This window comes from Varanus komodoensis, unplaced genomic scaffold (assembly GCF_004798865.1).
Source record: "Varanus komodoensis strain SLA01 unplaced genomic scaffold, ASM479886v1 scaffold1, whole genome shotgun sequence".
In the NCBI taxonomy this organism is placed as follows: domain Eukaryota; kingdom Metazoa; phylum Chordata; class Lepidosauria; order Squamata; family Varanidae; genus Varanus; species Varanus komodoensis.
This window is the reverse complement of record NW_025335268.1, coordinates 46,336,170-46,356,550: the sequence shown is the minus strand read 5'-3', so window position 1 is coordinate 46,356,550 and position 20,381 is coordinate 46,336,170. Positions and strand designations below refer to the sequence as shown.

The 20,381-nt window shown below is 41.8% G+C and overlaps 2 protein-coding genes across 6 annotated transcripts in view; both read left to right on the top strand.

The window, feature by feature from the left end:
- TCF21 (transcription factor 21) overlaps positions 1-3,830 on the top strand; it is a 4,006-nt gene extending 176 nt beyond the window's left edge. Inside the window, exons 1-2 of the mRNA XM_044448975.1 lie at positions 1-268; positions 3,243-3,830. The exon at positions 1-268 is cut by the window's left edge and continues 176 nt beyond it. Of these exons, the coding sequence (XP_044304910.1) occupies positions 1-268; positions 3,243-3,332 (358 nt within the window). The 3' untranslated portion in view covers positions 3,333-3,830. The remainder of the gene's footprint in view (positions 269-3,242) is intronic.
- Positions 3,831-11,382: 7,552 nt separating this feature from the next.
- TBPL1 (TATA-box binding protein like 1) lies at positions 11,383-20,132 on the top strand. 5 transcript variants are annotated; one of them, XM_044424100.1, is made up of 7 exons: positions 11,383-11,720; positions 15,057-15,243; positions 16,564-16,646; positions 16,779-16,842; positions 18,210-18,313; positions 18,401-18,495; positions 19,594-20,132. In XM_044424100.1, the coding sequence occupies exons 2-7, from the start codon at positions 15,109-15,111 to the stop codon at positions 19,671-19,673; spliced, it is 561 nt and encodes a 186-aa protein (XP_044280035.1). In that variant the 5' UTR covers positions 11,383-11,720; positions 15,057-15,108; the 3' UTR covers positions 19,674-20,132. The 5 variants fall into 5 exon arrangements, with proteins under 5 accessions (XP_044280035.1, XP_044280074.1, XP_044280054.1 ...); XM_044424139.1 differs by having other exon boundaries at positions 18,401-18,542; XM_044424119.1 differs by having other exon boundaries at positions 14,346-15,243.
- The last annotated feature ends 249 nt before the right edge of the window (positions 20,133-20,381 follow it).

Sequence of the window (20,381 nt, the reverse complement as noted above, 5' to 3'; positions counted from 1 at the left end):
CAGCGTGTCCAGCTGGGAGAGTTTGGTGTCCGGCGGCCCCGAGGGCAAGCAAGTCCAGCGCAACGCGGCCAACGCCCGCGAGCGGGCTCGCATGCGGGTGCTGAGCAAAGCCTTCTCCCGCCTCAAGACCACCTTGCCCTGGGTGCCGCCGGACACCAAACTCTCCAAGCTGGACACGCTGCGCCTGGCCTCCAGCTACATCGCCCACCTGCGGCAGATCCTGGCCAGCGACAAGTACGAGAACGGCTACATCCACCCCGTCAACCTGGTAAGCGGCGCCGCGCCCGTCGGGCTGCCGCGGCGGCCCCGAGCGGGGAGAGCGGGCTGCAGCTCGCGGCGGCGCAGGCAGCTCCCGGCTTTTCGACCCGGGGCCGGAGGGACCGCAGCCCGGCGTCTGCGCGCTTGCCTGGCGAGGGTGGGAGGCTGGGGGCGCCGCCGGGGTGGCAGCCCGATCCCCCGGCCTCCCCTCGAGCGCAGCGGCTGGAAATCTTTCCGTTTGCACGAGCCCGCGGCGCGGAGACGGGGGCGCGATTTGCACCCAGTTCCGTCGACAGGCATTTGCTGGGAAATAGGATTGGCGGAGGGCGCGCGGAGACCTCGTTTGCTGGCGATCCGATCTGCGGCCATCAGAGAAGCCAGCGCGCTTTTGGTTCAGGCATACTTTTTGCTGTTTTCGTGTTTGCTTTAAAAAAAATTAGACGTGTATTAAAAGGGTGGGAAGAAATTTCCTGCTTTCATCAGCTTTCCTCGTCTCGCGGTAACCCGAGGGAAGAAACGGGGGCGGATTCGCACAAGTACTCCGCAGATTATGCGTGTCTACTGCGAGCAAGCCTCCCCACGGTCACAACAACAGCCAAACCTCGAAAGCCAGCCAGTCTCTGTGACCCTTCTTCACCCTCAGGACTAGAATTTGGAAACCGGGTGTGCGCCACAAAAAGCAATTTAAACAGTTGGCCACCCACCCGCTTAGCGGGGAGAGAGGAGCTTCTCTAGACGGGTGTACGAAGTCATCCGAAGAGGAGGAGACGTGCAAATTACCCGCTCAATCCCATCCAAGTTTGCTCAGAACGGAGTCCAGTGGGTTTATGTCTCCCCGTCTAGGATTGCAGCGTAAGGGCGCGATCTCCTTTGGACGGAAAAATGCTCTGCCGCTGTTGGTATTCCTCAGCTGTGCAGATGAAGCAAAGGGTCGCACCATGTGGCGGCAACCCTCATCACCCTTTCCTGGGAACAAATCCCACTGAAATCCGTAGGGGTTACTTCTGAGTAGACCTGCCCAGGATTATGCTGTAATGGACGGGGCGTGATCTTTGTTGCTCTAGTTGTTCCTGCTAAAGGTTTAAATCGCACTTTAAGATGCAAAGCAAGAGCCACGGATTTCAAAGACCGCCCAGCATACTGCTGCCTCCGGATTTAAGCGTTATGTGGTCAGGATCCTCTTTTGTAAATTATAGCTTTATGGGGCTCCATGGGGGTGACAAACACACCCTGAAATTTACAACTTCCGTATCTGCTTTCATGCGCAGTTCCAACAATTGGGTCTGCCATCCACTCCCAGTTCAATGGAGCAAAGCAGAGCAAAAACAAAATTGGGGGGCGGTGTTGGAAGTTTATGGACCTTCCACATTTTTGTCTCATTAAGTTGTGATTTTAAATAGGAGCAGCAACGATAAGTCAAAATATCGTTTTGGGGACTGGCTGTTATTCTGTAGCATCAAGAACTGACAGTAAAAACCTTTAGCATCAGTTAAGAGTGGAACCAAGGAAACTGTTGGGGTGTCCGCCCATGAAAAAACAAAAACAAAACAAAACTTATTCTTAAATACATCTCCTTAAATTAACTTCTGCCCAGGATTTACAGGTCCAAATTTCTTGATTTTAAATAAAATGAGAAAATTATATTCCTTACACTACTTTCTATAAAATATTGAAGCTCTGGAGAAATGAAGGGGCCAGCTCAGTAGGGTGAGACAGTTGTCTTTATCTTCATAATGGTTATATAAGTAAATCAATTGTGATAAGAGTAACCTTAATAGCAGTTAATTAGGTTAATATTAATTAGTCTACTATTGATGGCAAAATACTAATCCTAATATTAACACATTAATATTAAAATACAGATTTTAAAATAGCAATATTAATAGCAAAGTCATATGAGTTATGGTTAACAAAGGTACTACTGATCCAGAAAATTGATACACAATTAACCAGGAGCAAATTACTTAAAGCAAATCTTCCAACAGACATTTCTTGGTGATGGGATGCAACTGGATATTAATCCTCTTGTTGTTGTTGTGTAATTATGGAGAATGCTTTACAAAAATCTATGGGGTTTTCTTTTGTTTGTTTGTTTTTTAAAGACGGGTATCACATTCTCTATAAAAAAAATAAGTCATTGCCACCATAGAACAGATTGTGGTTGGCCAGGTTTTTAAATTAAAATAGGAGCATCTGTACAATTATTTTTAAAATATCTAACATAGTTTGATTGCTTTTCATTCAGAAAGAAATGAGATGGATAGACTTAACCATTCAGTGTGGCTATTTAAAATGTGTCTGACCTCAATAGAACTTTTGCGCGATTGACAACTAAAGTATAGAAGAGAAACTAGATCTCTGATTCTTCTTCTAAAGACAGATAGTGCTGTTATCATTTTCAAAACAAAGTGACTGACTGTGGAGGGGCATGGTGCTTTGACAGTATCCAGTAGAGAACACACAGGGGGTTTTGTTTTTGTTTTTCTTGATGTTTTTGCCGCAACATACCTTTCCCAGTTGCATTAATTATATCTTTCAAAGAAACATCATTTCTGTCAAATGTGATACATGCTGGTATATAGAATGAATAAGGCATGACCCATCACCCCAAGGATTACAGAGAATTATATGAGAGAGAGAGAGAGAGAGAGAGAGAGAGAGAGAGAGAGAGAGAGAGAGCGCGAGCACACAAAGGGGAAGAAAATGCCCTAGTGGAATGAAACATTTATGATTGCGTGATGATTATGTGCAATACGGTGGAGCCATCTTAAAGCACTGGTTACACTCAGTAGCTGAGACTGTCTAGTCGTATTGTTTAAAAAGAACACCTGGGTAGACTATGAAATTCTGGCAGTTGGCTTTGTTTATCACAGTTCAAGTGCTATGCCATTTGAAGTACACTGATATTTCTCTCTCTTCCCCCACCCTGTCTTTCCCCCTTCTCACTTTGTCCTGTTCCCTTCCACACGCTCCTCACCCCACAGACCTGGCCCTTTATGGTTGCTGGCAAACCGGAGAATGAGCTGAAAGAAGCCGTGAGCACAACCCGGTTGTGTGGTCCTACAGCATCCTGACCCAGGATTTTCAAGCATGGAAAAAACAGTCTTCTGCCTGTATGTGCAGGTGTTTCTGCATGTGTGTGCATGCACATGCAGGGTCTTGCATCATGTGTGTATGAACGGTGCTGATGGGGCTTTACGAAGGAGACAAGATTGCTTCCCTGTGAAAAAACACTAAGATGGAAGAGGAGACCAAATGCACCATGCTGAAGGAGAAAAACCAAACAAAACTGGCATCGGAAGAGCATATATTTAACTTTATTAACTTGTACATATTTGAATATCCTGCAACAATGCCTTGCTGGTTCAAGTGCTGTTCTCTGGATCCAACCAGACTTTGCCACTGTCTGTCTTTGTGTACCCCACCTTGCGAAAGACGGCGATTCCTAGAATCCATTATTCTGATAATCACATCTCTCTAAAAGAATTCACATTAAAGATATTCTATGGATATATTTTCTTCAGACAGGTTTCGCTATATTTTGTATGATTTTATTTTTTAAGAAGGAGATTTCGAATGGGAGAAGGAAAAAAACAGTGGTGTGGGTTTCCTTTAATTAATTCAAAAAGAGAATTATTTATTTTATTTTTGCTGAACAGGACAATGTTGTTGGTTCACCTATGAATCTTAAAATGACAGTGCATCATTCTCCAAATCCGTATGATCCCCAGATTATGAAATGTTTATTTTCCTAATTAAGAAGGGGTAGACCGAGGGTTCGTACAATGTTTGGAGAGCAGGAAAAACAGGACCTAGTGGCTGTCACGGTCAGAAAAAGAAAGGAAAGAAGGAAGGGCCCGCACTAGTATGCAACAACTGAGTTTTAACGGGGAATTGAATAATTGAAAATTGTATTCATCTGATTACTATAACAACATCCCCAGGTGATTTACGTATAAACATTAAAATCATGTTTAAAATAATATTGAAAGCAATTCCAATTACAATGATAGTATCTTAATAATACAGAGAACCGTAAGATAGCACAGTGTGATTAATTTAATTACAAGCCAGAAAAAGCCCAGGTGCGCAAGAGTGTATCCAAGCGGCATTTAAAACATGCCACATTTTCTGCCTCCCAAACTGCATGGGGGAGTGTTTTCTAAAGGGTTGGTGCTGCTACCAAGAAGGCCAGCCGCTATTACACAGTGACTTTCCATTAGTTTCTGAATTGGTGGAATTGTATATTTTGTGATGTTAGTAGCTCCATCTGTGTATTGGTTAAAGGAACTGGATATTGAAACACTTTGATGCACAGTAGTAACACCTTTTAGTCTAGGATGCATAATGTGTGGAAATGGTCGGAATGATGAAGAGAACCGCACTAACTTGTCTGCATGTCCACATAATGCAGGTCTGGGGGCATCTTCACAAATCCTGCCAACTATGTCTTTTAGTACAGAATGTGTTGTTTTCAGATATTCCCCATGCAGGAGAGAAAGCAGAAGAAAGCCACCTAGAAGTAGTTACCATTTTGGTTTGCTCTGTAACAAAAGGGACACAATTATTGTTCAATTGCCTGACTTTAGACACATAACTTCACAATTTTTAATAAGGCAGCTGTGAGTCTGGGTGATGACTGATTCCAGGTGGAGGCTTCTTAGTGCTCTCAATCAGAAGGCACTGTGCAGCTCTTCTGTCTTTTTTAGTTTTTCAAAGATTTTCTGCAGTAAAAAATGGAAGAAGTGGTGGGAAGAAGGAGGGTTACAAGGAGATGGCATTGTGGATACCCCTTGTAAAGTTTCATGAATGAGGAGGCGCAACTGGATCATCAAAGCATCATCAGGAAACTATCAATACCATCTTCCATTTGCAAGCCTTCTGTGTTTTCTCACAGTGTTGTCATCTTCAACAGAAAAAAAATCTGTTAAACAAGGAAAAAGAATAGCTGCACAATGGCTTTTGATCAGATTTAAGGGATTTGATTCCTGCTTAGAAATAAGTCCCCGTGATTTCAGTACTGCCTAGGATTAGACCACTGGCTTCATTCGCAGTTCAGTGGAACAGCCGCGCTGATCCTAAATACCATTATCTAGAAGCAAGCTCAGCTTTCAGTTGTCTGCCGCTCACAGAATGCATTGAAAAGGTGCAACTTGGAAAGAAAAAGTTCTCTCACACTTAGTAAGCCAGGCTGTGGATCTGCCTTTTTTCTAATTTAAATAGCTATGCATATATACATGTGTGTCATTTCAAACAAAGTCATTTCAAAATAGCTCTACGTTTCAGCTTCTCCTTCACCAGTAGCTGTGATGGTAAAGGCATACCAAGAGTGGCGGTAAATACTGCACTCTATAGATTAACTTACTCTGTTGTTAGCTATCTTGCTTGTATGTTTTAATTTAAGGCCAACCGCATCCTTAGTGGAGCCAGAGCCTAACATTGCTTCATTCAGTGCGACTGGATCCAGTGACAGTGTAGTCAATAACAGCCATTTTAGGGGAATTAATTACTAGTAAGTGGGAATCCCATTGAAGGTTTCCTGTTGATGTCTATCCATGTGTACAGCAGGGACATGAAGATAAGTGATTTGGGGACACTTTTCCCATCCACGATTTAAACTTTAGTCCCTTTAGGGCTACCTGTTTTTTATGTTCTTTTAAATTCAGGAAAAGGGGGAAATTAATAAATTTGGTAGGTGCCACAGTTTGTTTCTTGCTGAAGTAATTACCAGAATTAGAAGGCAGATGTGTATCACAGATCTGGAGCGAGAGGTTCTAGCAATGTGCTGGACTATGTGTGTGCCAAGTGCGTACTTTGTGCTTGTTGTCGAAATTATTGAACAATATCCATAAGTGCATGGCAAAGCGTTGAAGCCAGAGTCTCCATATATATGTAGCGCAGATCTCATATTTGCATAGATGTGACATTGTGATTCAGCAATTGCTTCGGTATGAAATACTGACATTGCTTAATTCCTAAAAGTTCCAGTCTGTCTGTACATCGCATAGCCTGGAGAGAGCTGTCCCTAATTGCAGGAGAAGTTGTCTTTATTCTAAAAGGAAGAAATCATGTCTTGTGTGTGTACGCAAATGAGTGCCTCTGCTATTCTGCTTCATAGGAATCTTAATTTTAGGAAGAATGGGATTGTGTCACTTGCATGCGACACTGTCACTTGGGGCAAAGGCATGATGCAAAGATACCACCAGGAAGCTGCCTGGGGGAGGCTAGACCATATTTCATGCCCACAAAGCCAGGGACAGTGTCGAAGCAGAATAAAGGAATATGAGGAAGTTGAGTTATTTGCATGGGAAGACATGCATATCTCTGCTTGGCCCACCCTTATGGTGTCTTGGCTTCTCCATTTAAACATCTTTCTTTCTATTGATCTGATTTGTTACTCTGTGCAAGATTAAGCAGAGAGATAAACAGAAAGCACTGAGCTCTTTCCCCTGAACTAGCTCAGTCCAGAGGCAGCTGATGAGCCAGATCCCAGAGAACTGTTTAACGTTTTGAGGTTATGACCGCACTGTTTACAAGACGTCTTCAGTTATTTATACTGTTATTCCCAGCAGAGGGGCTTTAAATTTCCGCTTCACTTACTCTGTGTATGTGTGTGTGTGTGTGTGCACGCGCGTGCATGTATGTGCAATTTCTATTGTGTTCAATACCTGGGTGCTTTTATTGTATTTTCCCTTTGGAGAAAATAAGGAGTTCACAGTGAAATTACCTGGTGAAATTCACTTCTCAAAGTAAGGCTCTTTTGAATATGTACATGAATTCAGTGAAAGGGTTTTCGGTCTAAATAGTGTAAAGAGGAGGAAATTTATTAAGAAACATGGTTGTGTGGGAATATATGCTTATGACCTCTTAACCTCAACTAAAAAGCAGACTAGTGGCTAGGGATGTAAGGACTTTGTAGAATCTGTCTATATTTTGCAATACGAAAGGTGTCTTTTGTTCCATTATCTGTTCATTGATGGAGCTGGGGTTTGCACAAATGCATTCATAAAGATTTTCACAAATTTGCACTCCCCCAAATCCCTCCAAAGTATGCAAATACCCCCTAGTGAAGGGTTCAGTTTGATTCCCCCTCCCTGCATTTTCTGTAATTTTTCTGTGCCTAAATTTGTATATAATTACAGAAAACTAAATAAATTAGCACACAAGTCTGTGGAATCTATATGACTTGGGAACAGCTGGGCCACTGCAGAATCCACAGATCAGATTCTTGAAAATTTGAACTCATTTGAGCCCACTGCAATTTCCTCAAGCTACTTACTGGTGGTACCTTAACGCAGAAGTGCCCGGGACAGCACCCAAAGGAACCTCTAGTGGCACAAAAATGGGGTTCCCAAAGTGGTGCTTACCAGGACATTGTTTTATTATTTTTGCAGTTTTAAAAATATACATTGATCCACTTGTACAAAATGCATCCACCTTTATAAAAAGTGTATATAAGCATTGACCAGAGACCAAATATTTGAAGAATTATCCAGTGAAGGTGGCACCTGAATGCCACCTATTCAAATACTGAAATCTTTGTACAGTCCTCAGTCTATTGCATCATAGGATGTGGGTTCCAGTGCTGTAATATCAATATTTTGAAATGTAGAACCCATTTATTCTATTAATTTGTTAATTTCCATGAAGCAGAGACCTAATTTTAAAGAGAATGTAAATCAGAGAATATTAAAAACTGCTTCAATGCCAATCTCTTATCAAAGAGAAGCAACCACTAGCTATTGCCAAAAGATATCTTTAGAAGAAGCATTACCTGTATTGTACCACCAGCAATCAGCCAAATTCAACTATCTCTTGTTAAAGAGATGTTGAAATGTATAATACACATTAGACATTTTTTCTGAATAAGACACTGCCTAATGGTCACAGATGTGACTGGCAGACGCCAAAGTGGTAATCCACTGTAGGAATTTTGTGTTTGTGCTCACAGATCCCCAAAAGTTGGGGGCTTGTGCCTTAAAGATCAGTGCTTTAACACTGAGAAGTAAGACTGAGTTCAAGAAGGATTACTCCCAGGTAAGTGTATATAGCGGTGAAAGGCAACTTCAGCAGGCCTTAAGAGCCACTTTCAACACTGACACACAGATACACACATACGTACAGGATTGCTTATTGCTTTGCTGAATTTAGTGATCTGCCGGCAAACACAAGCTAAACTAATCCTTTCTAAGACTTTGTACTGGTTTGCCACCAAATTTAAGCAGTAAGCCACCTATGTTTGTTTTGCTTCTCCAACACTCTTAGGAAGTGAGGGGGATAGGGACCACAAAAGAGCATGGGGTGCATGCAGCCCAGACACTGCATGCAGCATAAATAAGAACACGATCTTATAAATAATGCCCTGCCTTGTGGGTGGGTGAGGCATTTTAGCAATTCCTGAACAAGAAGCATCAGTAGTGCAAATAAATATCTAAAGAGGTCTAACTGCCTGTTATAGTGAGCTAGAAATTCCTAAGATTTGCAGAGATCAGATTTCACGGTGCCAGATGTAGTAATTTTGATAGCTTCAGGTTAGAATTGATTGCGGTTTGACACCATGAGGTGGCATGAGAAGGGGTTTTAAATGGTGCCAGTTGCTTGGAGACCTGTGATGTGGTAATTCTAGGTTTCTCAACATGAAGATCAAGGTTATGATTTTACTGATACTGCACAAGAAATAGACATCTGGCACTATGATACCCTTGTGGTCTGTCTTAACTAACTGACTCAGTATCCTATTTCCTATGCTTCAAATCAATATTAATTTTGACCCTTCCTTATATCTGGGATTAGCAACCTACAGGTGCTTTGGACTACAGCTTCCATATACCCCTGATGATGCTGCTGGGAATAATGGGAGCTGGAGCACACAAGACATCTGAAGGTACCAAATTCTTTATCTCTTCTTCAAACCATTCACTGAAAGGTAAAATGAAATGATGATAGAGTTTGTGTATATTAAGGGATAATGAGTGCACAAAGTAATCTTGTGTATGTGCCTAGATTTAGGTTAAAGTTTGGGTGGCATTCTTTACCTCATCGGTTTTACAAGCAAGCCACATTTGGATGCTACACAATCATTTGTATGCAGGTGGTGTGAGCACCTGCATAGTAGCTGGTTAAACAAACCAGCAAAAGAACTCTGTAGATTCAGGACTTTATTGTGCTTACATTTTGTTCAACTAACTCATGGATCATGACTTAAGCATGTTTAGTCATAAATAAATCTCACAGAATTCAGTGAGACTCATGTGTGCTTAGACCTTAGGATCAAACTATGCATGATGGCAAACATGTTTTATGACCCCCCCCCCCCGGCTCCAGAAAAAGTAGCAGCAACTTGGGGAATTAATCAGAGCCTATGGCACTTGGAAAGAATACATTTAATCTTTTCCATCTGTGCCACAATCTTAACTGAAATAATCTCTCCTTCCTGTCGAGTTGTTTTCATATCCAAACCACATACAATAAAACCAACTTCAATAATGTTTTAAAACAAGGTGGAATATCACTTTTTAGCAAGAATATGGGATGGTTGGAAAACATCTAAAAATTTAATTCAAAAACACACCACAATCTGGGGTATACAACATGCATTCATATCCAACTACTTAACAGCAGTTATTTCCTTAGTGATATATCAGCAGCTTCACATAGAAATTCACTATAGTACTAGATACAAAAATACTGTATTTTTACATGCCACAGGGTGGCACTCACGCTACATACAAAAATAAAACAGACAGTATAATACAGTTTCTATACAAAAATGAGTTGTGGAGAGGGGAGTCAATTATCGTAGATAATTTGTGCTTTAAAAACTTCTGAATAGTTTTGAAATGAGCCCAGGAGTTATTTACACTTTTTTGCTTATTTTAAATAACTTGTTTTGCCACTGCAACCATAGGTTGAGACCGGATACAGTAAGCTCCCTAGTCCTCCTTCAGCATAATTTGGGACAGCGAGTTTTCGGGGAAATGGGCGGAGAGGGGTGTTTTCAAGCCGATGTCTGCAGTCATGAGAACTAACTTGCTTGCTTGCTTGCTTGAACACCCGGGTGTTGTATTCAGTCTATGTACACCCACAGTGCACACTCACGCACGTAAATTCTGCATGGATGGACATGCTTCCTTTCCTAGTGTTGAAATCCACCACAACCTAAAGTTGATTAAAGTGTGTGTGAAGTGATACCTGAACTGTCACTGACCGATACTGTGTCCCCGTGTACGGCTTGGTAGGTTGGAAGCTGCCAGTGGGATAGGGAGAATTGGTTGCCTTTTGTAAACATGTTCAATTATCCAGCATGTCTCGAAATTAGGCAAGCTTGAGCTACCTACATAAACAGTAAAGCTCCTTAAGATGGAATGGTGTATGTTGGCGGCGGGGGGGGGGGTGTTCAGAGGCCATCACCTATCGCTTCCCAAAGACCCTTTTCTAAATCCGTTTTTCTTAGCCAATGCAGAAGTGCCTTAGACTGCAATTCTATGCTTCTTCAGACATTTACGAGAGAGAGAGAGAGAGAGAGAGAGAAAATAATTCCTTGCTTGGGACATTTGTAGGGCTTTTCTCTATTTAAACATGGATTAATCAATAGCGGAAAGTCACCCCTCCCAGCTGGAAGGAAACAACGCCCCTCCACCGCGGCGTGAGAGGGCAGCCACATAATGAAACGCCAGCACTTTTCATTTCCAGGGCTCGCTGCATTAGTAAGCAGAAGAGACGCAACCCGTTCTTTGTACAACGGCAGGCTCGCCCCGCCCTCCAGATGAGTTGAACATCCCGTAGCTAGCATGGGACTTGAAGTCCAACGTAACTTGAAGGCACCAGGTTAGGAAAGGCAAAGTTACGGCGTTCATCAGGCCCTTCGGACTACAAGCCCCAGCATTTCTGAACGCGGGCCCGCTGGCTGGGCTTGATGGGAACTGCAGTCTGGAGGGCGCCCTCGGGAAAGCGCCGCAGATGAGAGAGCGGATGTCGCACGGCCCGCAGTCTCCTTGCTGGCCACGCCCTCCCTCCTCTATTTGCATCCCACGCCTACGGCTCTGACCGACTCCGCGGAGGGCTCCCACTTCCCCACTCCCGCCTCGCGACCTCTTCCGGAAGTCGTATTCGCGGAGAACATCCTTTCGCCGCTCTAGGCGACAAGGATGGGTGTCTTATCGATGGCATTCGCGCGCTTTGTAATGCTTTATTGTGTCTCGGAGACTCGGCGGCCTGGAGACCCGGAACAGTAAGACGGAGAGGACGACGACGTAGAACGACGGTGGCGGCGGGTCGCACGGCAACCGGGACGTGCGGGGGGGCGGGAGTGAGCCCGTTAAAAAGCAGGGGGAAGGAGGAGGGAGGAGGAGAAAAAGGAGAGCGAGCAGGAGCGAACCGCCGGCGCTTCGGCCGCCCCTTGCCCGGCAGTAACGGTCTTCGGGCCGCTGACGGAGCGGAGAGACGACGGAGAGGAATTTTGGGTGGGTTTTTCTCGTCTCTGCGCTGCCTGGCAGCCTTGCTCCGGGGGAGGACGAAACCCCGAGAGAGGAGGGGGAGGGAGAGCATTATTACTAATGTTAATATTTTCATTTCTGCATTCGCCCGAAGCAGCCCCATAGTGTCGGGAATCTGTCAACATTGTGCGGTTCATCTTCGTCGCAAGATGGCTCGCCCTGGGCCCCTCCGCGCCCGCTCTCCCCGGCTCTGCGTCCCCCGCAGCGGGATGCCCACCCGCCGTGCCCCTTCTGCGCCCTGCCGAGGGAGAGCGCGGGAGGGAGCCTCCCGCTGCCCCTGTTCTCCCTCCCTCCCACGCCTCAGCATTTGTCTCCTGGCAACCTCAGGGACACCCGGGAGCCTTTAAGACCCGGGGCGGCCGTTTTAGCAGCGGCCGCTTCTCTGCCTCCGAACATCCTAATGGGGGTTCTTGTCCCTGTCAGAGAAATGGGCCCGGGCGCAGGCAAGTTCGTCGCCGCTACACGGGGCAATTTGGCTTGGACGCGTGTGCAGGAAGAACAAATGAACTACTCCAGGGATGCTTTTTGGCTTTGCAGAAGGAATCGTTTGCCTATGAAAGATAAACAGAGATGGGAAGCTCAGCTCAAGGTCTCCAGGTGTCATGGAGAGACAGTTGAGTTTAACAGGCAGAACAAAAATAGAGCTTGGGTGAGAAATTGGCCAGATCGAGTCTCTGTCATTACACAGTAACCTGGAGGGGATCAGGATAAGGCTGTGCAGTATGCCTCTCCCCCTCATCAAAGTCCAAGATGGAATACACATTTAAATGTTCTGACTCTTGTTCAAACCTCTGATCTCAGCAGCCTCAGACAATTTTGCTGTAGAGAGAGAGGACTTCCATGTTGTTGTGCTTCCTCCCTTGATTGCAAATATCAGTCTGTTTGAACTTACATTTACTGGTGGGCAAGGTGTGAATTCTCCAAACTAAATAATTAAATTCAGTTCATGCTTTACTATCCTGTGGCTAAAATTCAAGCATATATTAAAAAGTATTTTTAAAGAATAAAATAAAAATTCTGCCCTTAGAATATATAACTAGTACCCAGACCTATATAATTATTGTGAGATATAAAAGAGTGGCTACAAAAACTTTTTTAGTACCAGGAATTATGCAAGGGATGGACCCCTTTCCCCACTGCCTCTCTCCTGACATCACCCATTCCCACCCTGCCCATTTTTCCTTTCTTGGGCTAAGAAATTCATGGAGCTCTGCACCTCTCTTACCACAAAGAACGGGATTTGGCTGGCTCCTGGAGGAACCGTTTCTCAGCGCTCTTTCTAGCTTGTCATCCCAGTTGGGATAGCAAGTGGCACATGAAGGGAGGGGACTTAGCTGGTGTTGGGAAAGCAAGTGCTGGCTGAGTTGGGTGCCTCTTTTGCATAGTGCTTGCTGTACTAATTGGGATAGTAAGTGGTGTTGGCCAGTGCTTGGTGGCACTGACTGAATCGGACACCTCCTTTCCACACCATTTGCCATTCTGATCACATAGTGCATAAAGGGAAGTAATTTGAATCCCTTTCTGTGTGTAGAGAGGCACAGAGGTCTGCCTATCTTTGCAGAATGAAATGTAAAAATTGGCTGGAATTGATTAGGGAAGGGTAGGGCCTGGGATAGGTTTCTTTATGGACTGGATTGGGAATCTTCACAGGTTGGAGGCTCGCTATTGCTTAACTACAACAAATGAAAAAGAAGTTTATTTTAACTTTAAATGTATCCCAAAGTGGTGCTTTAGACCTTGCTGGTTCTTACCACTTGTCTCCTTGTCTTCTGGTATTTTGAGATGGCACCCTGGGGAAAAATTACATAAGTTTCTTTGTGTAGCACTGAACACATAGCAAGGAAGAATGTTAGATATATGTTTCCAGGTGTCCAGGCTTGGGAATAGATCATTGCAGTAATCCCTTGGTTAGAAAGGTTAATATCTTTAGTGAGCATCTGTTGGCTGACACAGATAGAGCACTTGCAAGAAAAATACATTCACAACTCACTGTACATTTCTCATAAAATTATGTCATCACCTTCTGCCAGTGCAAGATTTGTCTAGAGTACTTTTCTTTCCATTTCCCAGCTGCCAGACTGGTGTTGAAACTGGGATCTGTGAGCTTCTTTTCTGCAGTCTTTTAAAAGAACATGCTGTATTTCTCAGATGAAATCCTCACTTGTGAATCCATAATGGGAATTATGCTTATTTTTCTCCTCTGCTTGCCATCTAATGACAGCAAACTAAAATATGACTTTCAGTTTTTGCAAAGTGTCACATAACACAGATATGTCCTTTTATTTCCAGATGTAGTAGTACGTAGACAAGATGTTTATGGATAAAGAACAGCAGTTAGAAATTAAACCAGAGGGGAGGGTTATGTTGGTAGGATGAAGAGTGATCTTCCCAATTTTACTACCAGCCTGAATTCCCTTTTACATTATATGTGCTTAGAAGTAATTTTGCTTGCTGTCATTAAGCTGCCATAACACTGGCCACAAGAAATGTCTTCTTTGATTTCTGGTTGATTAGTAGATCCAGCTCACTCCTGGAGAAGGAGGATGCAGTCCCAGTTTAAATGTGCTTTCCCAACCCCCATCTGTATCTCAGGTTTGCAGTATCCTTGGGGCATGATGTCATCAGCTGTCAGCCAAACTCCCGACTAGGTCCAAATGAAGTGTGGTACAACTCCATTAGCAGAGGAAGGAGAGTATGTACTTTGCTGTTAGCATATAGTATTAACTGCAAGTGTCATTTGAGGACTTTGAATTTCACAATGAATGCATCCCTTTATTCTCTATCTCATATTAAGAGGAAGCCAGAAAAAATATGCATTCACAATCACGTGTGTTTCTGTTTCCCAGATTGCTTATAACTTGTAAATATAACAGATGCTTAGTAATTTGTAAATAATTTATTAGATCAGAATAATAATAATAACCTATGTTCCTCACCTTGGTTACACTGAGGGGCAACTTTCTCTGCTTCAGGAAAAGTATTTTCATGGACTACTCCAAGACAGGTCTGTAAAGTCCCTTGGAAATAGATCACATTTGCATCATATTAAAAAAGGGAATGTGTATCTCTTATACAGGAGTACAAGAGAAGTTCTTGCAGCCAATAGATTAAAAAAATAAAATTGATAGGTTTCACAAATCCTTAAAATATGTGAGACATTTTCAGTAATATGTATTTTTTGTCCATTGAAGAAAATATATTTGTCTTGATTTTCAAATGATGCCTTCTTTTACAGGATTGAAACAAAGTGTAAGGTTTTTAGCTGAGTAACTGTTTAACCAGTATACCTTTCCCTCTCCTCAGGATGTGATCTTTCATGGTGTTGTGGTGGGAATCTGTGTTCTAAGTCACCCCAATGGATGCAGACAGTGATGTTGCATTGGACATCTTAATCACAAATGTAGTTTGTGTCTTCCGAACAAGATGTCATTTAAACTTGCGAAAGATTGCATTAGAGGGAGCAAATGTGATATACAAACGTGATGTTGGTGTAAGTCATAATATCTCAATTTAAGAGCTAATGCACAAATTAGTTTCTGCATATCATTGGACATAGATTGTGTTGAAAAATGCAGTTTCTATGCAGCAAAGCATTTTGTATTTCACTGATCTGAATTAAAGGAATTTGGGTTTTGTTCTTTGTAAGCTGCTGAATTTAACATTATTATAGCTGATATTGTCCAACATCAGTATGTTCATTTAAAAATGTCTATGAGACCTAAAACCTCTAGTTTCCATGCATTATGTTGATTTATGCCTTTATATGAGGGTCATGCCATTATTTTAGATAGAGCAGGTTTGAGGAAAATAGCACGTGCTTACATGTGACAATATTGATCAGATCAGAGAGAAAATGATCAAATAGGAAAAAAGATCTAAGGTAGCAATGCTAGATATCCCTCAGATGTAAATTAATTTAGTGCAACTTGTTCCCAGGTGTAGCCTAATCTTGAAAATATGTGTATAGGGATTTTAACAGTGTGTTTTGTACATACTAGCTTGGGGATTTCGTTTTTTAAACCTAGGAATAATTACCTATCAATTAAAAAGATTTAGGGTTGAGAGGAGTTAGACAGTTATCCCTATAGATTATATGTTGTTTACACTGATTAAATAATTATAATTCTTTATGCAGGCAAAACATGTATTATAACAGCCCTCCCAACTTGGTGCAGTTCAGTTGTTTTGGCCTATGCTCCCAGTCATTCTGCCCACTGGCCATGCTGAGATGATGAGAGCTAAAGCCCAAAACATCTGCAGTAAACAGTAATGAACAGTAGATATTCTAAGTGCAAAATTTGCAAGAGTATCTTATTGTGTCAGTGACATCATCTGTATGCCATTATCAAGAATGCATATTGGATTTTGTCCCAGTTGGCTAAAATAGTAGCTGTTGGGGATGGTTCAGTGGCTGAAAGAATTTTTCATAAAATACTTTGTGCAGGGATAGAAGTCTGTTAATGTTGTAAGCGGAAGCCTTTGGTGTTTTTACCTTCATAGAATTGCCTATCAGAAAGTTAGAGGTGCATATAGAAAAGTATACGTGTGAGATAGACAGTATAAAATGTAGCTAATACAAGAGGAAATGGATATCTAAAATGTTACTACCTTTTTGGTAAGATTAAAAATGAGAACAAAACCATGATGAGATTAGATGACTTTCAGGGTAGTAACATCAGCTTGACAATAACATTTTATGATGAATTTTAGCAATATGACAACATTTAGACCTGGAGTACAATGTTTCCTGCAGCTTGTACATTAAAAAGCTTCTTCATCTAAGTTCTATTTTTTTCCTCACTGATTTCAGAAAGTATTAATGAAGCTTAGAAAGCCCAGGATTACAGCTACAATTTGGTCCTCAGGGAAAGTAATTTGCACAGGAGCTACAAGGTATATTTCCATTTGTGTGTTTTATTACTCACTTCCTTATAAAATCACTTTTAAAGAACTAAATGTTAATTGTAAACATCTTAACCAGTTCCTTGCTTATTCTTCAACTCTTTATTCTTTATTCTTCTTCAGTGAAGAAGAAGCTAAATTTGGTGCCAGACGATTAGCCCGTAGTCTGCAGAAACTAGGTTTTCAGGTAATTCTTCCATTGACATAAATTAGGCTGGTTCACTGTTAAATAGTATCCTGTTTCCTTGACCCAATTTGCACAGTTGACAGAACCTATGGTTAACAAGGCATGGGTTATTTGTGGGCACGACTGAGTGTGCTGGCTTTCATCTATTTCCAGTTTGCTAAATAACCCAGGAATACTCTGTGGCATGCACCAAAGAAGTGACTGCCAGCACATTGGTTCCCATAACCAGCACATTGGTGACCCCATTCTATAAGAGTCCCATAGTTTGGCCTTGGTTCATGCATTGTCCTTTTAATCCACAAGTGGATTTTGCAATTCTGAAGAAATGGAGGGAGTGCCTTCAGCATTCTGAATGATTGGCAGGTGTGGACTTGTGGTCTGGCTTACTGTAGCTTCACTGACCACCATTTCAGGGGAGAGAGGAGCAGGAGTCACACTCACTGCTCTCCCATACCATTCCTTATTTTAAAAGCCCTGCATGGTCTTTTGAAAAGCAGCAGTCTAGCTTCTCATTTGCCTTGGCATCAGCCGTTTTTACCTAGGCAAGGGAGATAAGTTGCTGCTAAGAGTGAAAAGAGAACTGTACAGTTGCTTTAAAAGATAGCTACTACTCCTGTGAGTTCAGTCAACATTTCCTATTAAAATTGTTTCTGTGGAGTGAAACAATTGATTACAAAGATAGCTATTTCTAGATGTTTGATGCTGCTTAACACCCATTCCAGCAACTAGAGTAAACTATGCAAAGCTGGTTAATTTAACTCATGTCGGTAAATTTCACACAACTGGAAATTAATATCCTCTCCAAAAAGGTTCTTGTGGTAGTGGACACATTCCACTTCAGCATTTTAGACCCATGTGCTTAACTTAGTCTCCCACAGTAGAAAATATGCATGCATGCACACCACGTTATTCCTGCAAGGAACCCAAAGTGGTGGTTTATGTAATGTTCTTCATCTCCATTTTATTCTCACAGAAACCTATGAAGTAGGTTAGGATGAGAGTCAGTGACTGGCCCAAAGTCACCAGTTCTGTGGCTAAATTGAGACTAAAGCCCTGATCTCCCAAGTCCCAGGCCAATATGGTAACCCCCACACCAGTGCTTTTGTCACATAACATTTTGTCCCTAGCAAATTATTTTTCCCACTTAAGTTTTCAGGTGATTGAAATGTACATGGTTACAGGTAATTGACTGAAGACCAGTTATAACATTCTGAACATAATAGAATTTTAAATGCCTTTGTTTTGTCGGAACTTTGTTTCAGTTTTGTAGTAAATCATTGATGGCCTTTCAATTGAAATGAGACAAAAATGTGTGTGAATATTTTTAAATAGCTTCTAATAATTCCACTTCTTTTCCTTTTAAAAAGGTGATTTTTACAGATTTTAAAGTTGTCAATGTTTTAGCAGTATGCACCATGCCTTTTGAAATCAGATTGCCAGAATTCACAAAAAACAACAGACCCCATGCTAGGTATAGTAGATTTTAATCAATTCTCTCTCTATTTTCCATTTTTATTTTATCACTTATTTTCAATTAACTTTTGACTCTACTTCCTAGTTATGAACCAGAACTTCATCCTGCAGTGTGCTACAGAATAAAATCTCTCAGAGCTACTTTACAGATTTTTTCAACAGGAAGTATCACAGTTACAGGTATTCACCTTTTGTGAATAAGTAACTTTCTTCATGTGGGAGCTCAGGTAATTAAATGTTTTTGTAGGAGACACAGTAAGCATATATATGGCTTTCCATTAAATCAGTCAGAATTTCTATGTGGCCATGCAGTCTGAAAGAATTATAGCAGCAGGTGAAAGTCAAGCAAATTAAAAGCAAGGGCTTGATTATAATTGGTTCTATGGTGAACAGTAGGTAAAATGAGCTAACTCATAAGCAAATAGGATTGTCACATATTTAAGTCAAGGTACTTAGATTTAAGTTGTCCCATCTGATCGAAGCCACCTGATAGGACACCATCAGTATAAATCAATGGTGACTGAAGGCCAAACTGCACAGTATGCTAATGCATAGTGTGTGATTGCCACTGTTTTTATTTTAACTGTGGGGGTTTAACTATGGAGGGCACGTGATCTTTGCTGGGAATGCAGTATACAGGAAGAAGCAGCTTTTCTCTTCCTTTCCCAGCATGAACAGCACGGAACCCCTCGCATGTGGCAAGGAGGGAGGAGGAGGAGTTCCCACCAGTGCCAGTAGGGACATCTTTTCCTAAACATTTTAGACATGCTGAAAGGGGTGCATTTTTATTCTAGTTGTACTAGAGAGGGTAGATCGTGTTGAGTTTCTTGTAATTTAAAAAAATTAAAAAGGAAAGGTAAATGGCTAAATATCTAGTTTGGCCATGTAATGATTATAGATTGCAGTGCTAGCCACTGCCACTTGGAGCTAACAGGCTATTGCTTTTATAGTACGAAGTTCAGACAGTGAAAAAAAGAATATTACTTTGATGTTGGGTCTCTGTTCTCCTGTTTATACTTCTGGCTGCTCTATTTTCCCATCTTCAGCAAAGAAATGTTGGAGATGGGCATGGTGAGGTGTTGGATGTGTGCCCATGGATGAGGTATGAATGGAAGGTGCTTGTTGCCTCAGCAGCCTTATTTGGAAAATGCTACTTTTAGAATACTGGATTAAAAATATTTTTCTAAGTGTTAGGTTCAAATCAAGGGATTGGACCGTTAGGGATTTGATTTTGTATTTATCTTGATAATTTCTCAAGTTTTTTCTTGTTTTCCCTAGGGCCAAATGTAAAGGCTGTTGCCACTGCAGTGGAACAGATCTATCCATTTGTGTTTGAAAGCAGGAAAGAAATTTTATAACTTGCCACTTCACGGTTAGGTGAACTAACCAAGCACCTTTTATAAGACTGCTGTACATTGGACTAAAAGCAAAGAAGAAGGTGGGGGGGGGAAAAAGGACAACTGGACCAACACAGCTGAGGAGGTGCAGATTTTGGCCACAGTGATAAACTCCAGTACCTTTTGGATTTTATTTTGAACAATGCTGTATTGTAAAAACAAAAGTTTACAAGATATGAAATTGCTGCTTTTTACAAGACATTCTATTTATTTCTGCAGTAATTTCTGTGTGTTCGTAAGCAGAATTGTCATGATATGCACTAACTTTGGAAATACTTCTTTAGGTTGAGCTTGTGTTTTTATTTGTGAATAGTCTTTTACATTTTGTATGCTGACTGTTGGGCACCAAAGAAGCTGTAGACGTTACCTTTTTCACCTGACAAACGTGCACAAATAAAAAGTCTGCAACACCTTTCTTCATACCGGTTCTGTTACATTCCTTTTCCCTTTTCTATTAACACTTGTATATTGGTGAAGTAACTAGAACAATGTTAGTGTAATCCTTTGCTCATATTTTGTTTCACTTTTAGAGAGAGAGTGTGCGTGCGTGTATGTAACTCAAGTGATCAGTAGCAGATTAGAGTGAAATGAATGAGAGATAATGTGTGTCCCAAGGGCAGAATCTGGTTTTATTATAGCATATTTGTAACTAAATGCAAAGTTGGATGA

Bases quoted from the DNA above. Each gene is read 5' to 3' on its own strand.
- TBPL1 (XM_044424100.1), top strand. From the start codon at position 15,109: ATGGATGCAGACAGTGATGTTGCATTGGACATCTTAATCACAAATGTA. The intron at 16,647-16,778 runs GTATATTTCCAT...ATTCTTCTTCAG, and splicing joins ATTTGCACAGGAGCTACAAG to TGAAGAAGAAGCTAAATTTG. The intron at 18,496-19,593 runs GTATTCACCTTT...TGTTTTCCCTAG, and splicing joins AGGAAGTATCACAGTTACAG to GGCCAAATGTAAAGGCTGTT.